This window comes from Zootermopsis nevadensis, unplaced genomic scaffold (assembly GCF_977971745.1).
Source record: "Zootermopsis nevadensis isolate Lab colony 2312 unplaced genomic scaffold, Znev_1.0 Znev_ptg000006l, whole genome shotgun sequence".
Taxonomy (NCBI): domain Eukaryota; kingdom Metazoa; phylum Arthropoda; class Insecta; order Blattodea; family Termopsidae; genus Zootermopsis; species Zootermopsis nevadensis.
Genome location: NW_028259138.1, coordinates 9190176 through 9207827, shown reverse-complemented (window position 1 = coordinate 9207827; position 17652 = coordinate 9190176). Strand labels below are relative to the sequence as shown.

The following is a 17652-nucleotide window of genomic DNA, read 5'->3' as shown; positions in this document are numbered from 1 at the left end:
CAGACTACACAGCGCAACAACCCAGAAGATAGAAATCTTCATACTCATCGCCCTGATGATGAAGGCAGTATGACCTCTGAAACGTTGGTAAACATCGACCAGACTACACAGCGCAACAACCCAGAAGACGGAAATCTTCATACTCTGATGACGGAGGCAGTATGACCTCTGAAACGTTGGTTAACATCGACCAGACTACACAGAGCAACAACCCAGAAGACGGAAATCTTCATATTACTCGCCGCTGTGAAAACCTCAAATCTAACTTAGGTTAATTTACATTATGTTAATATGGGTTAGGCTATGTTATGAAGTCGATGGTAGGTAAAACTAGGGAATGTTTCGTAACGTGGTAACCGTACGTTAGTGTATGATGGGCTAGGGTATGAAAGGCTGGGGTAGATAAATTTAAGTAACGTTTGGTAAGACGAGGTTATGATAGATTTGAGTAGTTTAGGCTTCGTACTTAGAATCAAAAACGTTTAATATATGCTTGTGGAAATAGTGTGTATGCCGGTATGAATTATACATTTACAGTTTTATTAATGAGGAAGGTTATGAGAATGTAAGACGGATGAATGTGGCACAGGCAAGTATCAGATGGCGGACTCTGTTATTAGCTGTTCTGAACATTTGGATTAAAGTACAGGCGTATTAATTACCTTAGCACTTTTTTTGTAGAGTGGCAATATATTTGTGGTTTATTTAAAGATGTGGTTAGTAAAACGTAAAGTAAATTTTGTCCCACTATACGCCATGTTGGCGTTTGGGGTGAGTGGAGGTATAGCTCCTCTCTTCCTTGACCTCGGCACTAGGTGGGGGGGTGAGTGGTCAGCATCACGCCCCAGCCGGCTTTACTCCCGGGAAAGGACCCCGGTACCCATTGTAGAGGAGGCTGGGTGGCCCCCCTGAGCCGGTCTGGACGCAGAGGCTAGAGGAAAAATCCTCTGCCCCCGTCGGGGATCGAACCCCGGCCGTCCAGCCCGTAGCTAGTCACTACACTGAAAGATGTGGTTAGTATTTTAGAATATATATATAGCTTCGAATGATAGGATGACTAATGTGTGATCGGTGTATTTACCGAAGGCTTCCTTTGGTCGGGCAAGCATTTCGGAGAGAGGCCTCTATTATATTATTGTGCTCATCATTGTGAAGAAAGTCTTGGTTGCGTATGCGATCAGAAATATTAATTTTGGCCCCCTCACACATGAGCTATAGAAGACATACACAAGCGTCATTTTCATAATGACCAGGAAATTAAAATAAGTAACTAACTCATTAATTCCCTTCTTATTTGGTCAAGAAATTCCCCTCCTCTTAAAGAACACCCAGGTTAATTACCATGTTCACAAATTCCTGGCATTTTATCCTGCTCTGTTACAGATATATCCAGTTCACGTTAACACATGTGTTCCTCTTAGATTCACTTTAATATTACCTCCACATCTGTACCTAGGTTTTCATAGTCATCTCTTTTCTTTAGACTGAGTTATGTATGCATTTTCATTTGCCGCTTGAGCGATGCATATTCCGCTCACTTAATCGACTTCGTAGCATAGATAATATTTTCTCCTTATGTAAATTTCTCAGTCCTTCTGTTAGTTCCTTCCTCTAAGGTCAGTTACCTTCACCCTTCTTTTGAGGTAACATACCAAATTTTACACCTAAACAACGTAAAAGATAAATAAACGAGTTCTTGACGTTATTTCGAACGAGAAGTGTCTCCCAAGTACTAAGAATCTTCATCTAATTTAACCACACGTAATAGCAAGGGAATAGTAATTTAAACTCAAGGTTTTAAAAACGCCATCCTGTTTGCGTAACGTCCTGTGAAAATTCTGTCTACGACTGTCCCATTACTTTATGTTTAACCTTTGAATCAGAATCAAAATAATTGTGAAATGATAACCGGGTACCACAAAATAACCGCCTAAATGTATAAATGCTCACATTTTAAAAAGTTACCGTTTTCCTCGTTACATTCTTTAAAATTTAAAATTCTTCTTTCGATTTTATCAGTTTAAATTTGGCTTATCAACAAATGCATAATTTAAACTGTCATGAAAATGTATGACCATCTTGTATATTATTTTTCTTCTAATTTCGTTTTAATACTATTCCTTTCAGAAATTAGAAGTTTGATTCTAGGAATATATATATCGAATTCGGGACTCGGATATATTTGATGTATCGATTGCGGTCTAGGTAACCATCTACAAGACCGATCATACGGAGTCTCAACCCAGTCGATATATTCACCACCGTACGACCTCAAATTTCAAATATTTAATCCGATTTCCGTTTGAATCTTCAATTTTTTTACGAACACCTTCCACACAGTTTTTATAATGAATTGAGATGATTATCACAGAAATGACCATGTAATATTTCCGCATTTTAGTAGCAAAAGTATTAAATACCTGTCTTTACAACTGCCGGGTCATTTTTAGGCCCATCCCTGTGAATGTACCTCTAACATAACTCCTTCTTCGATATAGGTCTAAATGTTTGACAACGCATACTTTAAAAAATGTATATACGTGTTTTATTTTTGGTTAGAAAGTCGGTTGTCAGATTTGATAAGTCCATTGAAAGGAAAACGACGAACTCAAATCGTGTCGCCGTTCAGCCAACGTTTTTCTGCTCATTCTGTCGTCTTTTGTTCTCCGTCAGGATGAAGGCTGGCTCACAAACATGATTTATTTTCAACTGACCAAGTTCGCACTCCTTCCTCTCCTCTACCCCTAGAGACTTTGAGCCTTGCTTTTTATCCATTGACTCCTACAATATGACTGTCGCAAAATGCTTATTCTTTATCTCCTACGGAATAAGTCCTCCGGCATGTTTGATTCAAAAGTCACTGAGGATGGTAGGACACCTTGGGCGGGACGCCGAGCTATTGCAAAGGCAAGAGAGACAGACAACACAAAGTAGAGGAACGTGATCTCCGATTCCATAGTTCGAACTATGCTTATGCGTTCTCTGTTATGATAAATTCAGTTACGTGTTAAAATGATACAAGGGGAAACGCAGATGAGAATACTGCATAATAATCACCATATCAAAGAAAATAAACGCCACAGAAAAAACTAGAAACGCCTGAAATAGTTAATTTTTATATCGTTAAAAAAACGAGACATGTAAACAGTTACGCATCGCAATATTAGCAAAATGTAACAACAAAATCATTGATAATAATACACAAAGGAAATGAACTAAGAATACTTCATAAACCTTCGAATAAAGTGTTAAACTGTGGAACACCTGTAAAAATCGTAATAATATGAATTTTTAAACTTTAATTTAATTTAAAACTTAGGTATATCAAATCTAAAAGTTCGTGGCGATGGTGAGTCATTTGAATGAAAATTTTCTTGGATATTTTCCATCGTCTAAGAAATAATAAAATAGAAATCGACGTTTCGGAGATGGGGCTCTATCTCCGTGTTCAGGTACCTACTCTGTTGGGCCCCATCTCCGAAACGTCGATTTATATTTAATTATTTCTTAGACGATGGAAAATATCCAAGAAAATTTGTATTCAAATAAAACTTAGGTACTTTAAAAGAATTTGGAAGGAAATCTGCCTGATACGAAACCTTCATCTTTGACGTCTGGAAAGACGAATGCTGCTAAAGCATAAAAAATAACTGTGATTGAGCGACAATTAATTACTTTCTTCGAAATGCAGAGAGCTGAGCCAGAAAATAACAGAGATTGCATCTCCTTCTGAGGCGGTAGGTTACCCTGCACGCATACAATCAAATGATGACAGCGCAAATGCATCGCTGTCAGCCTTTTTGCTCAGGCCATTGTGGAGAACAGCAGATTCAGTGCACGAGGAGCTTATGATGAATTTCGTTAATTTTGCGCTGGAATTGAAAATAATGAAGATGTGAACGTTTCAGCGATTGAAGAATGATCTTGTGGCCTTTATAATTTTAAACATTACCATTGATATGCCAGTAATGGACCTTTTTAACTTTGCTTTCTGTCCTAAGATTTGTTGTTATTTGCATTTTTATATTATTTCTTGTTTTCTTTTATTTAGCACTGTGAAATGAAATCGGATATTAGGAACCAGTTTTTGCAACTTTGAAATTGTATTCACTGTCATACATCCCTTTTGCGTAAAACAGTCAAATGTGAGGTGCAAAATAATATAACAAATAGAGATCGTGAAACATATTTTAATTATTGAATTCAGTTGTCTAAAATCAGATAGGCATAATCCTGATGATGATGATGGTAACTCTGAAGTCTGAGAAGACACACTAAATGTGTGGATAAAATGTCGCCTATTATATTTTAATTTTTTCCGATACTGCGAAGTGAGTAATGACGTCATATCATGTCTGTAGATTTCGCAACGAATGTGCCGATAACTCAGTTTCGTTAACAATCATTTGGATAGAATGTTAATTCGTGGCATGGGATCAAATTAGTATGGCTGTAATTTAGTAGTATAGAGGTATACAAAATTTCTGCTATTTGGTTTACTGAATGTATGCAGAATATACCAGTGAGTTTGCATTGTAGGATGTCGTTCCAGTTGGATGGAGCCCATAGCTAAAGCCCCATGTTCAGTTAACGTTCCATAGCACATGTTTAGGGAAATATCTGACGTTTTATGTTAGGTCTATTGTGTTCAACATGTTGAGTGAGAACGCTGCTTACAAAACCTGCAGATTACACCAGATGACATATTTGTTGACGTAAGAGGAAATAATATTCATGTCATTCTTTGTAGCTTCAGTGTTGTGTACGGTTCGCTGTGTTATTTCCAAAACTTTCACTCTTTAGTAGCCTAATTAGTGATACATAACGAACTCCAAGGGACAAATTGCTTCTTGGGAAGACAAAAGTCTCTCTTCTTGTCGACAAATTCTCGTCCTGCAATGAAACAGATGATTCTTTACCGTTTTGATAAAAGTACATCACTGGACTGAGCCAGCTGAATCCTAGTGCACACTTTTATGCTCTGTATCGTTAATATTTTTTTTAATATCAGGGGATAATGGGATATCGGTGGATAATGGCAAAACGTAAATTTGGAAACCGTAAGAAGAAGCAAATAGTTGTAAAAACCATTGAAATCTAGGGAAGGCTTTCAAAGGTTGGTACCAATTGTAGACTAGACTGAGAATCTGTGGACCTTTAACGTCCTTTTTTTACTGATTTTTAATATAAAAAGGTAAGAAATAAAAACCTCCTTCATGGTAATAGCCGTTTTAGTATACTAAAAACCAACGGCACTGTGTTATTTTAGATAATAATTCCTCCTAGGGTTGTTAAGTTTTTAATTGTTACACACATGGAGAGGTCGGATTATATTAATGAGGTCACGAAGGGCAATCGTAAGCACATTGTTTCCCATTTCCCTGTCGCAGTAAATTTTAAGTGAAATTTTCGTGCGTATAGACAAGTTTGTCAAGTACAATTTTGTTGTGAATATTTTGTTCGTTAAACAATAGGTAGGTCTAAAGCATCATTGTTTTCTATTTTTATTGTGATTGTCTGTTTTTCGTCGCGTGCGTTATGTTTACTGTCACTCGTTATTAAATGCAATGTAATATTTTTGCCAAATTTCACTCATTCAAAGAGATTTTTAGCTGTCTTATATTGTTTATTTCTGAAATTTGTTGTCAGTTTTAGTCATATTTTTGCGCACCTCAAATAGATGGGCAATGGTGCGTTCGTCGTGCTTTCGATGTTTTTTTAAAAATAACATTCCTTCTATTAGAGATGTGACTTTGTCAGTTGTGCCGTTATAATATCGGATAAATTTCCTTCGTTAACAATTCCTGTGAAACAGGAAAAGCTCAATAAATACAATTTTACAGCGGTTCGAAGTTAGATGCGTGCAATTACACCTGTCCTCTATTCTTCCATCTTCATCTAGGTCTTCAAATAAACTCCTTTCCTTCAGATTTTTCGACTGAAATGTTGCAATTACCAACTCCCTTGCGTGCTGTATGTGTAACTCATCAAAATCTCTTTGGTTGGTTTTAATCAACAACTACCCTTCTAACGTGTGTTTTTAGGAATTTATTTCATAGACAAATCTCATAATTGGAAAGTATTGGTTTTTTGTCAGAAAATGTGCAAACAGGCGCGTGCTTGCTTATTACAGCAACCCGTTTCAGCAGTAAGTCAAATTCCTCACAGTTCTGAACTTGGTTCAGTAACGTAAATTAATATCTAGGTGCATTCAATGTACTAAACATTTCGTTATATAGTGTACCTTGATATAACTTGACATATAATTATTTTAAATAAAATATAAGAATGCTTCCTTATGAAATCAGCATTATTTATTAATTACTATCCTGCAGGCAAAACCACGTCCATATGGAAATATCTGCAATCCAAATAACACGTAATTTTGTTTTAAGTTTTTAATTGGCCACGTTTCTGTAGCTTGATTTTTGCAATTAGAACAAAGAGATGAGAATAACAAAATATTTCTACGTCGTTACAAGAATTTTAAGTCGTGGTGCAATCTGGTGTTCTAACATTATCCTTCTGTAACATTCCAATCCAAATACAAAATAATTTCTTATTTCTACCTGCATTGTGATGTTCAAGTGAAGCAATTATCTGCCCGTCCTCCTACCCTGTGCACGGTGCATTATAACCGCTGGTTTCCCTCTTTCCAATTCTACTTCAACTTCTGGTTCGCATATCGAACGCAGATTCCTAACTCGGTTATTCAGCGGATAGCAGAGCAACTCAGTCGCTTAAAACACAGACGAACCTTCTGGGTACAAAAAGTGTAATTTATTTGTCACTAATGAGAAGGGAGCTCTTACAAGAGTCACATACTACGTCATATGAATCCGGCACTTCTTCAGTAAATTGTTTTTGTGCTAAAGAGCAGCTATCTTCCATTAAGCGTATAATCTATCCTGTATGCATACAATAGAAATTATCTTCGTTTGTAGCGAATGAAACGTACTTGATTTTCTATTTTTACTGTACACTATCCATTACGTTAGTCTCAGCGATATTACTGTACTGTTAAGAGAGATGGCTTGTCATCTCTTTTAGCTCTTTTGAAATCTTTACTTATTGTATTAAGGTAAACAGGCCAGTTTGTGGATATAAACGTGTTTCTCATGTCGTCTGCCAGATTATAACTGCAAAGTGTACCTAAAATTCTTTTTTATTAATATGTGGTTGATAGGCCTGCAAGCCGATTGTAATGTTACAACAACCGTTTACTGTCGGAGCGTTACGTTTTGTTGATGCTACTGTAATTTATGTATATTGTGAACTTAAGATTTTATTATTTATTTAAACCCTTTTTTAATGAACTATTAACATAATTTTATAGCACATTATGGAGCTTCTATGGAGTATGTCATGTTTATTGCTTTTTTTAGGGAAACAAAATTTGTAGTGTTCCCACAACGCCAATGCATTATGTTTGTACACATTTATCAAGAATTTATGGATCGCACTGCTAAGCAAAAACATATTACCGCTCTCCGGTTTTGTTCTCGTTTTATTTACTTTCAGATATAAGCCACCTTTTAAATATTTTATTCACCAAACGTGTGGTACTTCGTGCTTCAAAAATAACCTCGTTTTCCAATTATAAACTTCACACTACTTAATAAGTTTCAAAGTGTTGTTGGTATGACGTTAATTAAAGTACGCAATTTTCCGTGTTATTGCCCCAGAGTTTTACCAAAATGCACTTTTCAGTAAAATATTATATAAATTTTCTGCTTAATAATTTGATTTTATTAAATAATTGTTTTATGTAGTAAAATACGGCTCGAAACGTATTAAATAATTCTGATCATCTGCAGTTTCATCCTTGAATTCTAGGCACCTTAAAACCTTAAGATGACGTTATTCGATACATTTATCTCAGTAAAAGTGATAAGTGCACACATGGGACTACGGAAATACATTTTTGTATACATACATGCATAAGCCCGCACACACGTAAGCCTGCACAAACACTTTTTCACACACACACACACACTCAAACAAATATATAGTGTTCATACACACATAATATAGGCCTACATATTCTTACATGCACACACATCAAGCATAAACGTACAGGTATATGTTTACTGCCTACATAAACGTACTTATGAAAACACAATTTTAAGATCGGTTATGCCAGTGGTGGCACATTATTATTATTATCCCATCTGTTCATCATTTTACAGGGTATTTACTTCTATGTACCTGAGACAAACCTTGCCCCTGAGGTACATAGTGCAGCAGTTATTTCTGAAATACATTTTGTTTTTTAATACGTGTTACATGCATCACACAGATTTCGCGTGAGGCATTATATATTTTACATGAGCGTCTTTCGAATGATTTATTATTATTTAAAGGTAAAATTAGTTCTTTTAAGTTCTGTTACTTTGCGCATACCCACTATATATATATATCAGCGACTTTATTTATTTATTTATATAGTGTTCTGTCTGACGACAGGTCCATATGAACAGGATCCTTCCATCCTTTTCTCGGACTGGGACCTGTTCATATACGTTCTTGGCAGATGATCCAGAAGTAGTTTGCCATTGCCTTCTTCTGTGTGTGAATGGAGTAATTGTTGGGATGCCACGGAGAAACCGGGGAAGCCCCCGGGGGAAAACTCCGTGTTGCCTAGACCACGGCCTTGCCCAACACAAGTTATAAATTTGGGCACCGCCGGGAATCGAACCCGAGACCCCAGGATTACAAGACCAGCGTTCTAACCGCTACACATCAGAGACTACTACATTTTAAATCTGCATCTTAAATTTAAGGTCATTTCCTCAGCCAGATTTGTTTCTGCTACCACTACAGTCTATAGGGGCATAGGCATCTTGAATAAAGATTGTAACATTTGCTGCTGATATTAGACAGCTTTCTAATCAAAATAATTGTTCTTTTTGCCTTATATCTTCTTTTTATTGTGTCGCATTCTTTCTTCTTCAATTTATTACTTGCCTGTAATTTGCTTTCCAGCCGTTGTCAAGTGCAGAGATAAATTAATTTAACTGAATTATTTATTATCGTGACTAAAAATTAAACTAGCTGACAAACTTCATGGAGGAGTGTGCTTGTTAAGAGGCTAATAGTTCCTCAGATAATCAATAAATTCTTCGCTTTTACGGAAGTGAAAGGTTAATTACAATATTAATAAGAGCCCACTATCAGATCCTATCCAGAGCTACATTAATCCAGTCCACACTTTCTAGTCCCATTTTTTTTTTTCTAATTTTCATATTAATTTATCCTGTGACTATAACCAGGTCCTCCGTCTGGCCTCTTCACTTTAGACTTTTCCAAAGATTTCTAAATTTTATTCATCTCTTCCTGTGCAAACTACATGCCCCCTCAATCTGATCCTTAATTTGATCATCCTAACGATCCCTTTGCCACCAAGCCACTGTGTAATCGAAATATAAATGCATTTAATGTATTTTTATGCTACGAATCATTAATGTAAATGTGTAATCCTGTTGTTTCATTATCTATTGGCTCTGATTACGTTCTTGCACCGTCTCTGGTGTCTGCATTAATTCCTTGCTCTGATATCTAATGTATAGCTCAGCTACCTCACAGCTCAACGCAACAAAGGCGATTAATATGTAATATGTATAGGCGTTCTTCGGGCTTATGACGCGGATACATAAACGCGTTTGTATGTCGTCGGAGCAAAGGGACAAACATAAACATCTGCACCGAACTTGATGGCGTTGTACCTACCTGAAATATTTAAAGCAAAACGAGACAATCTGCGTATGTTACAGTATTAAAAGTAGACGGAAATTGAATCACGGTGTGTGTTTCGTAATTGGAGTTTTGGATTTTGATGGCTTAAAGCGGTGTTATAAATATTGACAAATAATTTGGCGTGTGGGTGACATCAGAATTGTAGGTTATTGTTACTGAAAAAGCGTTTTATCTCAGAAGTGAATCGCTGAAGTAATTAGTTTGCCCATATCTGTATTAGGATCATGGCGATGACTAGTACTCCCGTACCAGATTTCGAATGCCCTACGTTGGGCCCAAAATTACAGATGTTAAATTTAAATTAAGGAATAAAAGAAACCCTACAAAAAGTTGTCTTTGTGTTGATTAGGTACTTTTCATGTATGTGTGTAACAAACGTGTTACAAGGTAAAACTTCGTTTCATTCCGATGGAAACAAATGAACGCGACATTTGTTGCATTTATGCTAAATAATTTCCTAATCACAAATTATGTATCTATTATACTTTAACATAGCCACGGTGGTCTAGCGGATAGAACGCTGGCTGGCCTTGTAATCCTGGGGTCTCGTGTTCGATTCCCGGCGGTGCCCGAATTTATAACTTGTGTTGGGCAAGGCCGTGATCTAGGCAACACGGAGTTTTCCTCCGGGGGCTTCCCCGGTTTCTCCGTGGCATCCTAACAATTACTCCATTCACACACAGAAGAAGGCAATGGCAAACCACTTCTGGATCATCTGCCAAGAACGTATATGAACAGTCCCAGTCCGAGAAAAGGATGGAAGGATCCTGTTCATATGGACCTGTCGTCAGACAGAACACTAAATAAATAATAAAATAAAATATACTTTAACACCCATGTTGGCTTCATATTTACTTCATTAGCTGTTCAAAAATCTTTGTTTTGTAAATTTTACGATAGAACACGCAGCAGTGATTACAAATACATAACATGTAGGAAGTGGTTATATTTTTAAAAAGTAGCCTATACATTGGCGGAATGTTATCTTTGATATCAAGCAGCGGTTATGTTGTGCTGGTGATGTCGGTATTAGTAACAAAGATTGTAGCAGTGCTGGTGGTATTCATCAGGCGGACGCAGCAAATTTAGGACGATACATTGCAGATTCATACCCGATAACGGTGTCTGAGGGCCCGAGTTTGTATAGCTGATATAGTACAGCCTGTGTTAGATCTAGACAAAAATCCGTTCATTACATAACGAGCCTGTATCAACTGTGGAGGATATTTAGCGTCGATTAATACCCACTAATGATGGTGTACAGTGAACTGGAAAAGATATGAGAGCCGTCAGTCGTGGCCCATTTTATGCGATTCTGGTATTAAACTGAAATAATTAAGGAATATTCTCTCAATGTCAGCATTGCCGTTGTTAAACGAGATCCCTGAACGGGAAATCTCACGAATAAGATGTGGATCAAGCCATCCTGTAATATAAAATAGTTGTCGTGTTAATGTCATCGCAGGAAGGTCTAGTTGCTTACCGCGTTCTTTTCATGGGAACATAGGCACAGCACAATGAACTACTCGATCTCATTCTTCCTTCAGACGTTAACAGTCACTCGGTTACTGAATAGACTCCCGCTGTTATTGAACTCGAAGGTTAATTAACATATTCACAAGAGACCGTAAGTTGTCCCTATTCTGACACACGTCAGTTCAGCCCAGGATTTTGTATCCTATTTATTTGTGACGCATTTAATATTACATTCCCATTTACGCCTAAGTCTTCGCGTGATCTTTTATAGGTATAAAGCATAAAATAATTATTAACAGAACGCATCCAGTTAACTTTTAAGTGAATGGAAAGTGAATATATTATTAAAGAACAATTTGCTAGTAGAACCTCAAGTTTCAACACTGCTGTTTTATAGGACGGCCGGAGTCTGACACTGGACACGATTCTCACCCGGAGCAACCTTTCATAACATCACATCACAGGGTCTCCCTAAGACTCAGCTTTAAGTTACGCTGCGAACTCCGTTTTCCAACTAGTTTTTCGATCAAAATTCTGTATATTATAAATTTCTTTCTCTCTTATCCACGCCCGCATTTCACTCTCCTAATAATACCAGATTGCAGGTAATTTATAAACTATGAAGTTGTTTGTTATGTAAAAACCTAAAGTTCACCCTTCTTATCGTTCATAGGTCCAAATATTTTCCTCAGTTGTTCTAGTTTTTTCGCCACTAGGAGACGTAACTGTTTTCGATATACCATTTATAAAGAGTCAAATCAAGAAACATTTTCATTACCTACGAATAGGCTTTATCTGTGTGGTAAGGCAGACAGACCATGAATTTAGATATTTATAACGAGTTTGAATTCTATTTCTCTCCTGATGTCTTTTTTATCCACTTTCAAACGGAATTTTATATCACTAAAATCTAAGCGTCCTTATGGCTTTACTCGGAACTCTTGTTTCAATAGTTTGGTGTTCGGTGTGTACTGGATAATCAAGTATTCCTTTTACTGCTGGCAGAGTAGGAATTTGCGGTGACCCAAATCAGGATTTGTTATTACAGTTATTTGAGTTTTCTTTTTCCGATCCCCTTTCCCCTCTTATTTATTCGTATCATCAGAATCGCTGCTGTATTCATCATCATTGTAGGACTTCTTATTCCACTAGAAGCAATTTCATGAAAATATTATTTTCCCAATAAATTTTCCAATATTGGATATGTTCTGACGACAAAAAGATAACTATAACATCTGTAGATTATTTTGGTCACTATATTTCGAGATGCAACATGTCTCCGGTAACTTTACTTTTTAGATGCGACCGTAACTTACGAGGTGCGATCGAAAGGTTTCCAGACTGCCTGAATCTCTTCTATCGTCTCAAATCTCCTTCCCTTTAGCTGAATTTTCATCTTTGGGAAGAGGAAGAAGTCACACGGAGCTTAGAAAGGAAGTTGGGGTCGGTTCTTGCAAGATCTTTGAGCTCCTGACAAACGAGAAGTCGATTCTGCTTCTGGTCCTCAGACAGGATGCGTCGCATGTGGAGTTCTTCCTTTAGAATCAGCTGACAGGTCCCATAGCCTATCCCAACAATGTCGCACAAGTCGTTGATGGTACGACGTCGATCTTCTTGAATGGCCTGCTGAATCTTCGTAACATTTTCGGGCGTTGTGCTCGAAAATGGTCGTTCAGAACGCTCGTCATCATTGACAGAGGTTCGGCCATTTTTAAAACGTGAATGCCACACAAAAGTTTGTGCACGACCCATTGGGGACTTCCCAAATGCTTGCTTTAGCATTTCATAGGTTTCCGTAGCCGTTTTGGCGAGTCTTTGGCAAAATTTGATGCACACGCCATTCCGAAATCGCAGGAGGGTCGGTGTAATGCACTACCAAAACGCCCGTAACTAAGAAACAAATGCTAATTCGAAGATGCCGGCTGGCACACTGATTCACTATGAATGTAGGCCGCACCCCCTAGCGGCAGAAGCTCGTACTACATCCGGTTCGCCCTCTATTGACACAGTCTTGAAACTTTCCGATCGCACCTCGTAATGTTACAATGCTTAATAGCTTCGCCATTTTGGATATTTGTCCTGTGTTGAAAGGATTTTCATAAAATTTAACATTGAGGATTTTAGCTAAAATTTAGGTAGGATTTGATGCGTTTCTGCGTGCAGAAATGAGTCTGTGGGAAATCTGGAGTCAGTTAATTGTTCAATGTACCTTATTCGAAGTTCAGGTCTGATATTAATTTTTTTTATAAATTTACCCATTTTACGTACAAGAAAATTCGTTTGCCTGCATGTCATTCTATACGTAAAATGTGTGCCATTACTAGGAGTTGTTCCGTTAGTCGCTTCGCTCATCAATTCCACCGGAGTGCTCCCATTCCGGCCAATATTTCCTTTCATTCTTTCTTCCCTCGTTTCCTTATCTCTATTATCCCCCTTTCTTCCCCTCAGTTTAGGGATTTACCCACGTGTACACGTGATGAAGAGCACTTTTCAGTTAGTGACGTACCATTCCCTCTTTGCAGGAATTGTTGGCTGCAGTGGGAAAGAAGAATACTGCCAGACCACGAAGCTGCACAAGACCAATGATGAAAGTTTCTACCAAGAGTTGGCAGCGTGGCTTCTTCTCATCAAGTTGACTTAAATGAATACGATATCCACTCAAACTGTTTATTTTAGCCATTTGTGCAATCTGAACGTACGTTTTTTTTTCCGAGTTTTTAAATTGTTTTGAGTTCTTCGTAAGTTGTTCGGAGCTACATATTCAGTAACACCGTAGAGTGAGAAGTGTGACGCAAGATGGAAGCACGAGTCTGCTGTTACCACGTCGCACTGATCGTCCTTCTCCTGCTACAATGGGCGATTCCCGGTCTGTCACAAGTTGCCTGGACACCGATCTACGTAGATGGCAACAGTAAGTAAAATTCGCTTTTTCAATTATTTATGTATCATTCTGTGCGTTTCAGTTTCAACATATTTACTTAAATTAATTCAGCCAATCAAAAAATTCATCAGCATTTTAGAACCCAGGTTTCTTACGGCTTAATAACAACAAAATGCCCGTTACATTTTTCTCTTAAACTTTAGTTAAAAACATTTTCTTGCATTGATAAGTATGTTGCAAGTTGAGCCGAGATGCTCTCAGAAGACCAAGACAGTCCTCGTGTAAATAAAGTATCTGTCATTGTGGTCAGATTTTAACTAAATCCAATATGTAGGCCTTTTAAGAAATATTGTTGATAGTCCTTCATATCAAATTTAATTAACATCCGTTCAGTGGTGTGCATAATTCTAGAACTGAGTCGGGTCTCATGAAACGTCAAAGAAGGCCGCCAGTTTAAATGCCTCGTCTACTGTAAGTCCACGTTCAGACAAAATAACTTTTGGCTTCGAGCATACTACATGACGAAATGTGTTCTAATACGCTTCCAACTTCTTTCCCAAAGAACTAAATAAACATGAATATTTAAATACAGGAATACCTCGGATATATTGCGGGTTCGGTTCTAGACCACCGCAATAAAGTGAGTCACGCGAATGTTTTGGTTTCCCAGTGCATATAAAAGTTATGTTTACACTATACTGTAGTCTATTAAGTGTGCAATAGCATTTTCTCTAAAGAAAACATTGCGAGAACTACCAAAATGTGACTCAGAGATACGAAGTGGTCACATGCTGTTGGAAAAATGACGCCGATAGACTTGCTCGACGCAGGGTTGCCACAATTTGTTAAAAAAAAAAAAAGCGCAATATCTGCGAAGCGCAATAAAACGAGGTATGCCTGTATAAAGTTCAGGGTAATATTGTTTTCCAGCACACTTTGCGCGCTTACCAAAAATCACACTTTTGTGTAAAATTTTATTTACGTGCATTTGACATTTTAGTCCTCAGCATCAAATCGTGTCCTATTTACTTCTTTACGGAAACTTTGTAAGTAGAAACAACAAGGACTTCTTCGGTTTCGTGAGAGTTTCGCATTGGAGCAACGGAATTTTTCTACGAATCTCGATTCGACATTTTCTAGAATTCCGAGGCATCTCGGCAGGGAAACAAACTCGTGGGTTCGTTTGGTCCATTCAGACACAAAAATTTCAATTTCTGCTTCACCTCCATCCCTCGAACTCTGTGATAATTTGGATTTATGTTCTGATGATAAGTTTAAAGGTGTGTGTGTGTTCAGTGTACAATTTTTTTTATACGCAAGGTTCTGTGTTGAAAACAATTTCCAGTTTATAAAAGAATTATTACAAGAACTTCCTCCAGAAATTGACAGACTTGTTACAAGAAAACGTGAAAAAATTTTGAAAATAATATTAACTAAAACCCAGAGCGAGCGGGAATAAGCTAAGTAAGTTTTGCATTTGCTAAGCTTTTTAAATTGATGTACAGCTAAATTAACAATTTATTTTGTTGTATTTATTTGAAGACATCTTATGTTTCTATGGTGGCGTATTTATCTTCTTTAGAACTTCCGTTCATATTCTCAAATACGAAGTAAATGCACGTCAGAGAACCACTGCTTTTAAACGAAGTATTTCGCGCATACCATTGACAGAGTTAACAAAAAATAATAACTACATTCCGGTACCTGTACCAGCTTCCCTCCTCTGTTTTATTTATTAAATTGACTTAATTAGTCAAATAAATTCATGTGCTGTTTGGCACAGGCCTCTAGTAAAGAATTCTCTATCTGTAACACAGAACTACAGCATTGGTCAGAGGATGGGGCATCATTGGCTTCTGTCGACCGTCGCTTTATTTTCTCTGTGATTTGTAGTTGGCCCGCGTGATGTCGCAGCTGAACATTTCACCAGGAAGGATGTCACGTGGGGAAGACGGGTGGGGTGAGAGATGAAGGGGTAGATTTTACTGTCAGAAGAGATACATACACACAATTTTGAACAGTAAATGGGTACAAAAGAAATAAAATATTTACTCTGGAAAAAAGATGGTGTATGATAATCTCGGAAACAAAAGACAGTCGTTTATGAGACAAGAAAAGTATAGAATACAAGGGAGATGCAATGTGGTACTATGGAAAAAGGATGTTGGGTTAATAGAGAAATATATGTCACCGAAAAAGTTATTTCCCCTGGAAGCATTTTATAATATATTTCATGACGTAATGTAACAGGTCGTATTATGTCGTGAACGTGCACACTGATGTAAGACAATCTGTTTTATTCTTGGTACAGCAGTTTGCATTGTTGCTTGTCAGTAAAAAATATGAACGTAGCATGAAAAACTAATTTCAAAGTCAGCATTCCAGGGAGATGTGATCTCAGCTCATGGGGGAGTAAAACATATTCAGATAAAAACACCTATTGTTTTATAGACTTGCGTCCAGGATTCCGTGTAAATGTGTGTTTGTGTTTTTGTTTCTGTAGAAGGAAACATAGAAATATTATGTCCGTAATGTAATCCTCGTCCAAGGAGTCCTACCGAATGTCTATACGAGGTGCGATCGGAAAGTTTCAAGACTGCGCGTATAAAAACCCGTACACTTATCTCAGGTATTAAATTCATCCATCACCCTCGAAGTAGTTCCCCTGGGAGTGAACACAACGATCCCAGCGCCGCTGCTAAGCCTGGAAGCATCCCTGGAAATCTTTCTTTCCGATCGCACCTCGTAGATCAAGTCAACGAAAAGTTAGGACCCGCAGTGCTCAGGCACTTGAAGAACGGGTCGTTCCCAGTATCCCAGTAATGTAATATCTTTCTTTGTTTTAAGACGAAAGCCTATGGCATTAACATCGCTCATGACAGTTAATAGAATGTGCCTTGAAATGTACAAGGAACATTTGCACACATCTTAAAATAATCTTCACGCATCTTCCATTGTTTCATTTAATTAATCCGAGTGTAGTTAATAAGTGTTAATTAATGCGAATTTACGCAATGGCTTTGGTTTAAAGTTCTTTCCATGAGACCACTGCTACTTCCAAAGAGATTCTCTTCTTTTTTTAAAGACCTGTCTGAACAAACATGAAATCAAATAAACTGGAGTACGTACGAAGGGAAGAAAGTTTTCGTGTTAAACAAATGGCGTCGAAAAGTACACATTGAAAGGACGCTGATTTACAGACGTTCATATGCAAAGAAACGTATCATATTTTCTAACACGCCAGATTCAATTCCCTAAACATTTATTTCGATGACAACTCGTCTGTAAGATGTGCTTTTTTCCAAAGAGGCCATGGTCGGCGTTCTTTATGGATTCAAGTGCGTTATGTAGGATGCGAATATTTTTTGGATGAATCTCAGTCCCGAAATTAATTTTCATTAAAAACTGAAATCTTTCTATTCCTTCTCATCTCACTACAATTCATCACATTTTACTGGCGAGTAAACAAGAGTTTGTTTGTTTGTTGTAGTTTTTATTTACCATCTGCAGTGATTAAACAACTTATTAACGTTAGAATT

At 37.4% G+C, this 17652-nt stretch overlaps 1 protein-coding gene across 12 annotated transcripts in view; it reads left to right on the top strand.

The window, feature by feature from the left end:
- The window catches only part of LOC110831469 (uncharacterized), a 396354-nt gene that overhangs the window by 330519 nt on the left and 48183 nt on the right, over positions 1-17652 (top strand). For all 12 annotated transcript variants that reach the window (XM_087343660.1, XM_087343664.1, XM_087343661.1 and 9 more), the window contains one exon: positions 13755-14143. In XM_087343660.1, the coding sequence (XP_087199786.1) occupies positions 14029-14143 (115 nt within the window). In that variant the 5' untranslated portion in view covers positions 13755-14028. The remainder of the gene's footprint in view (positions 1-13754; positions 14144-17652) is intronic.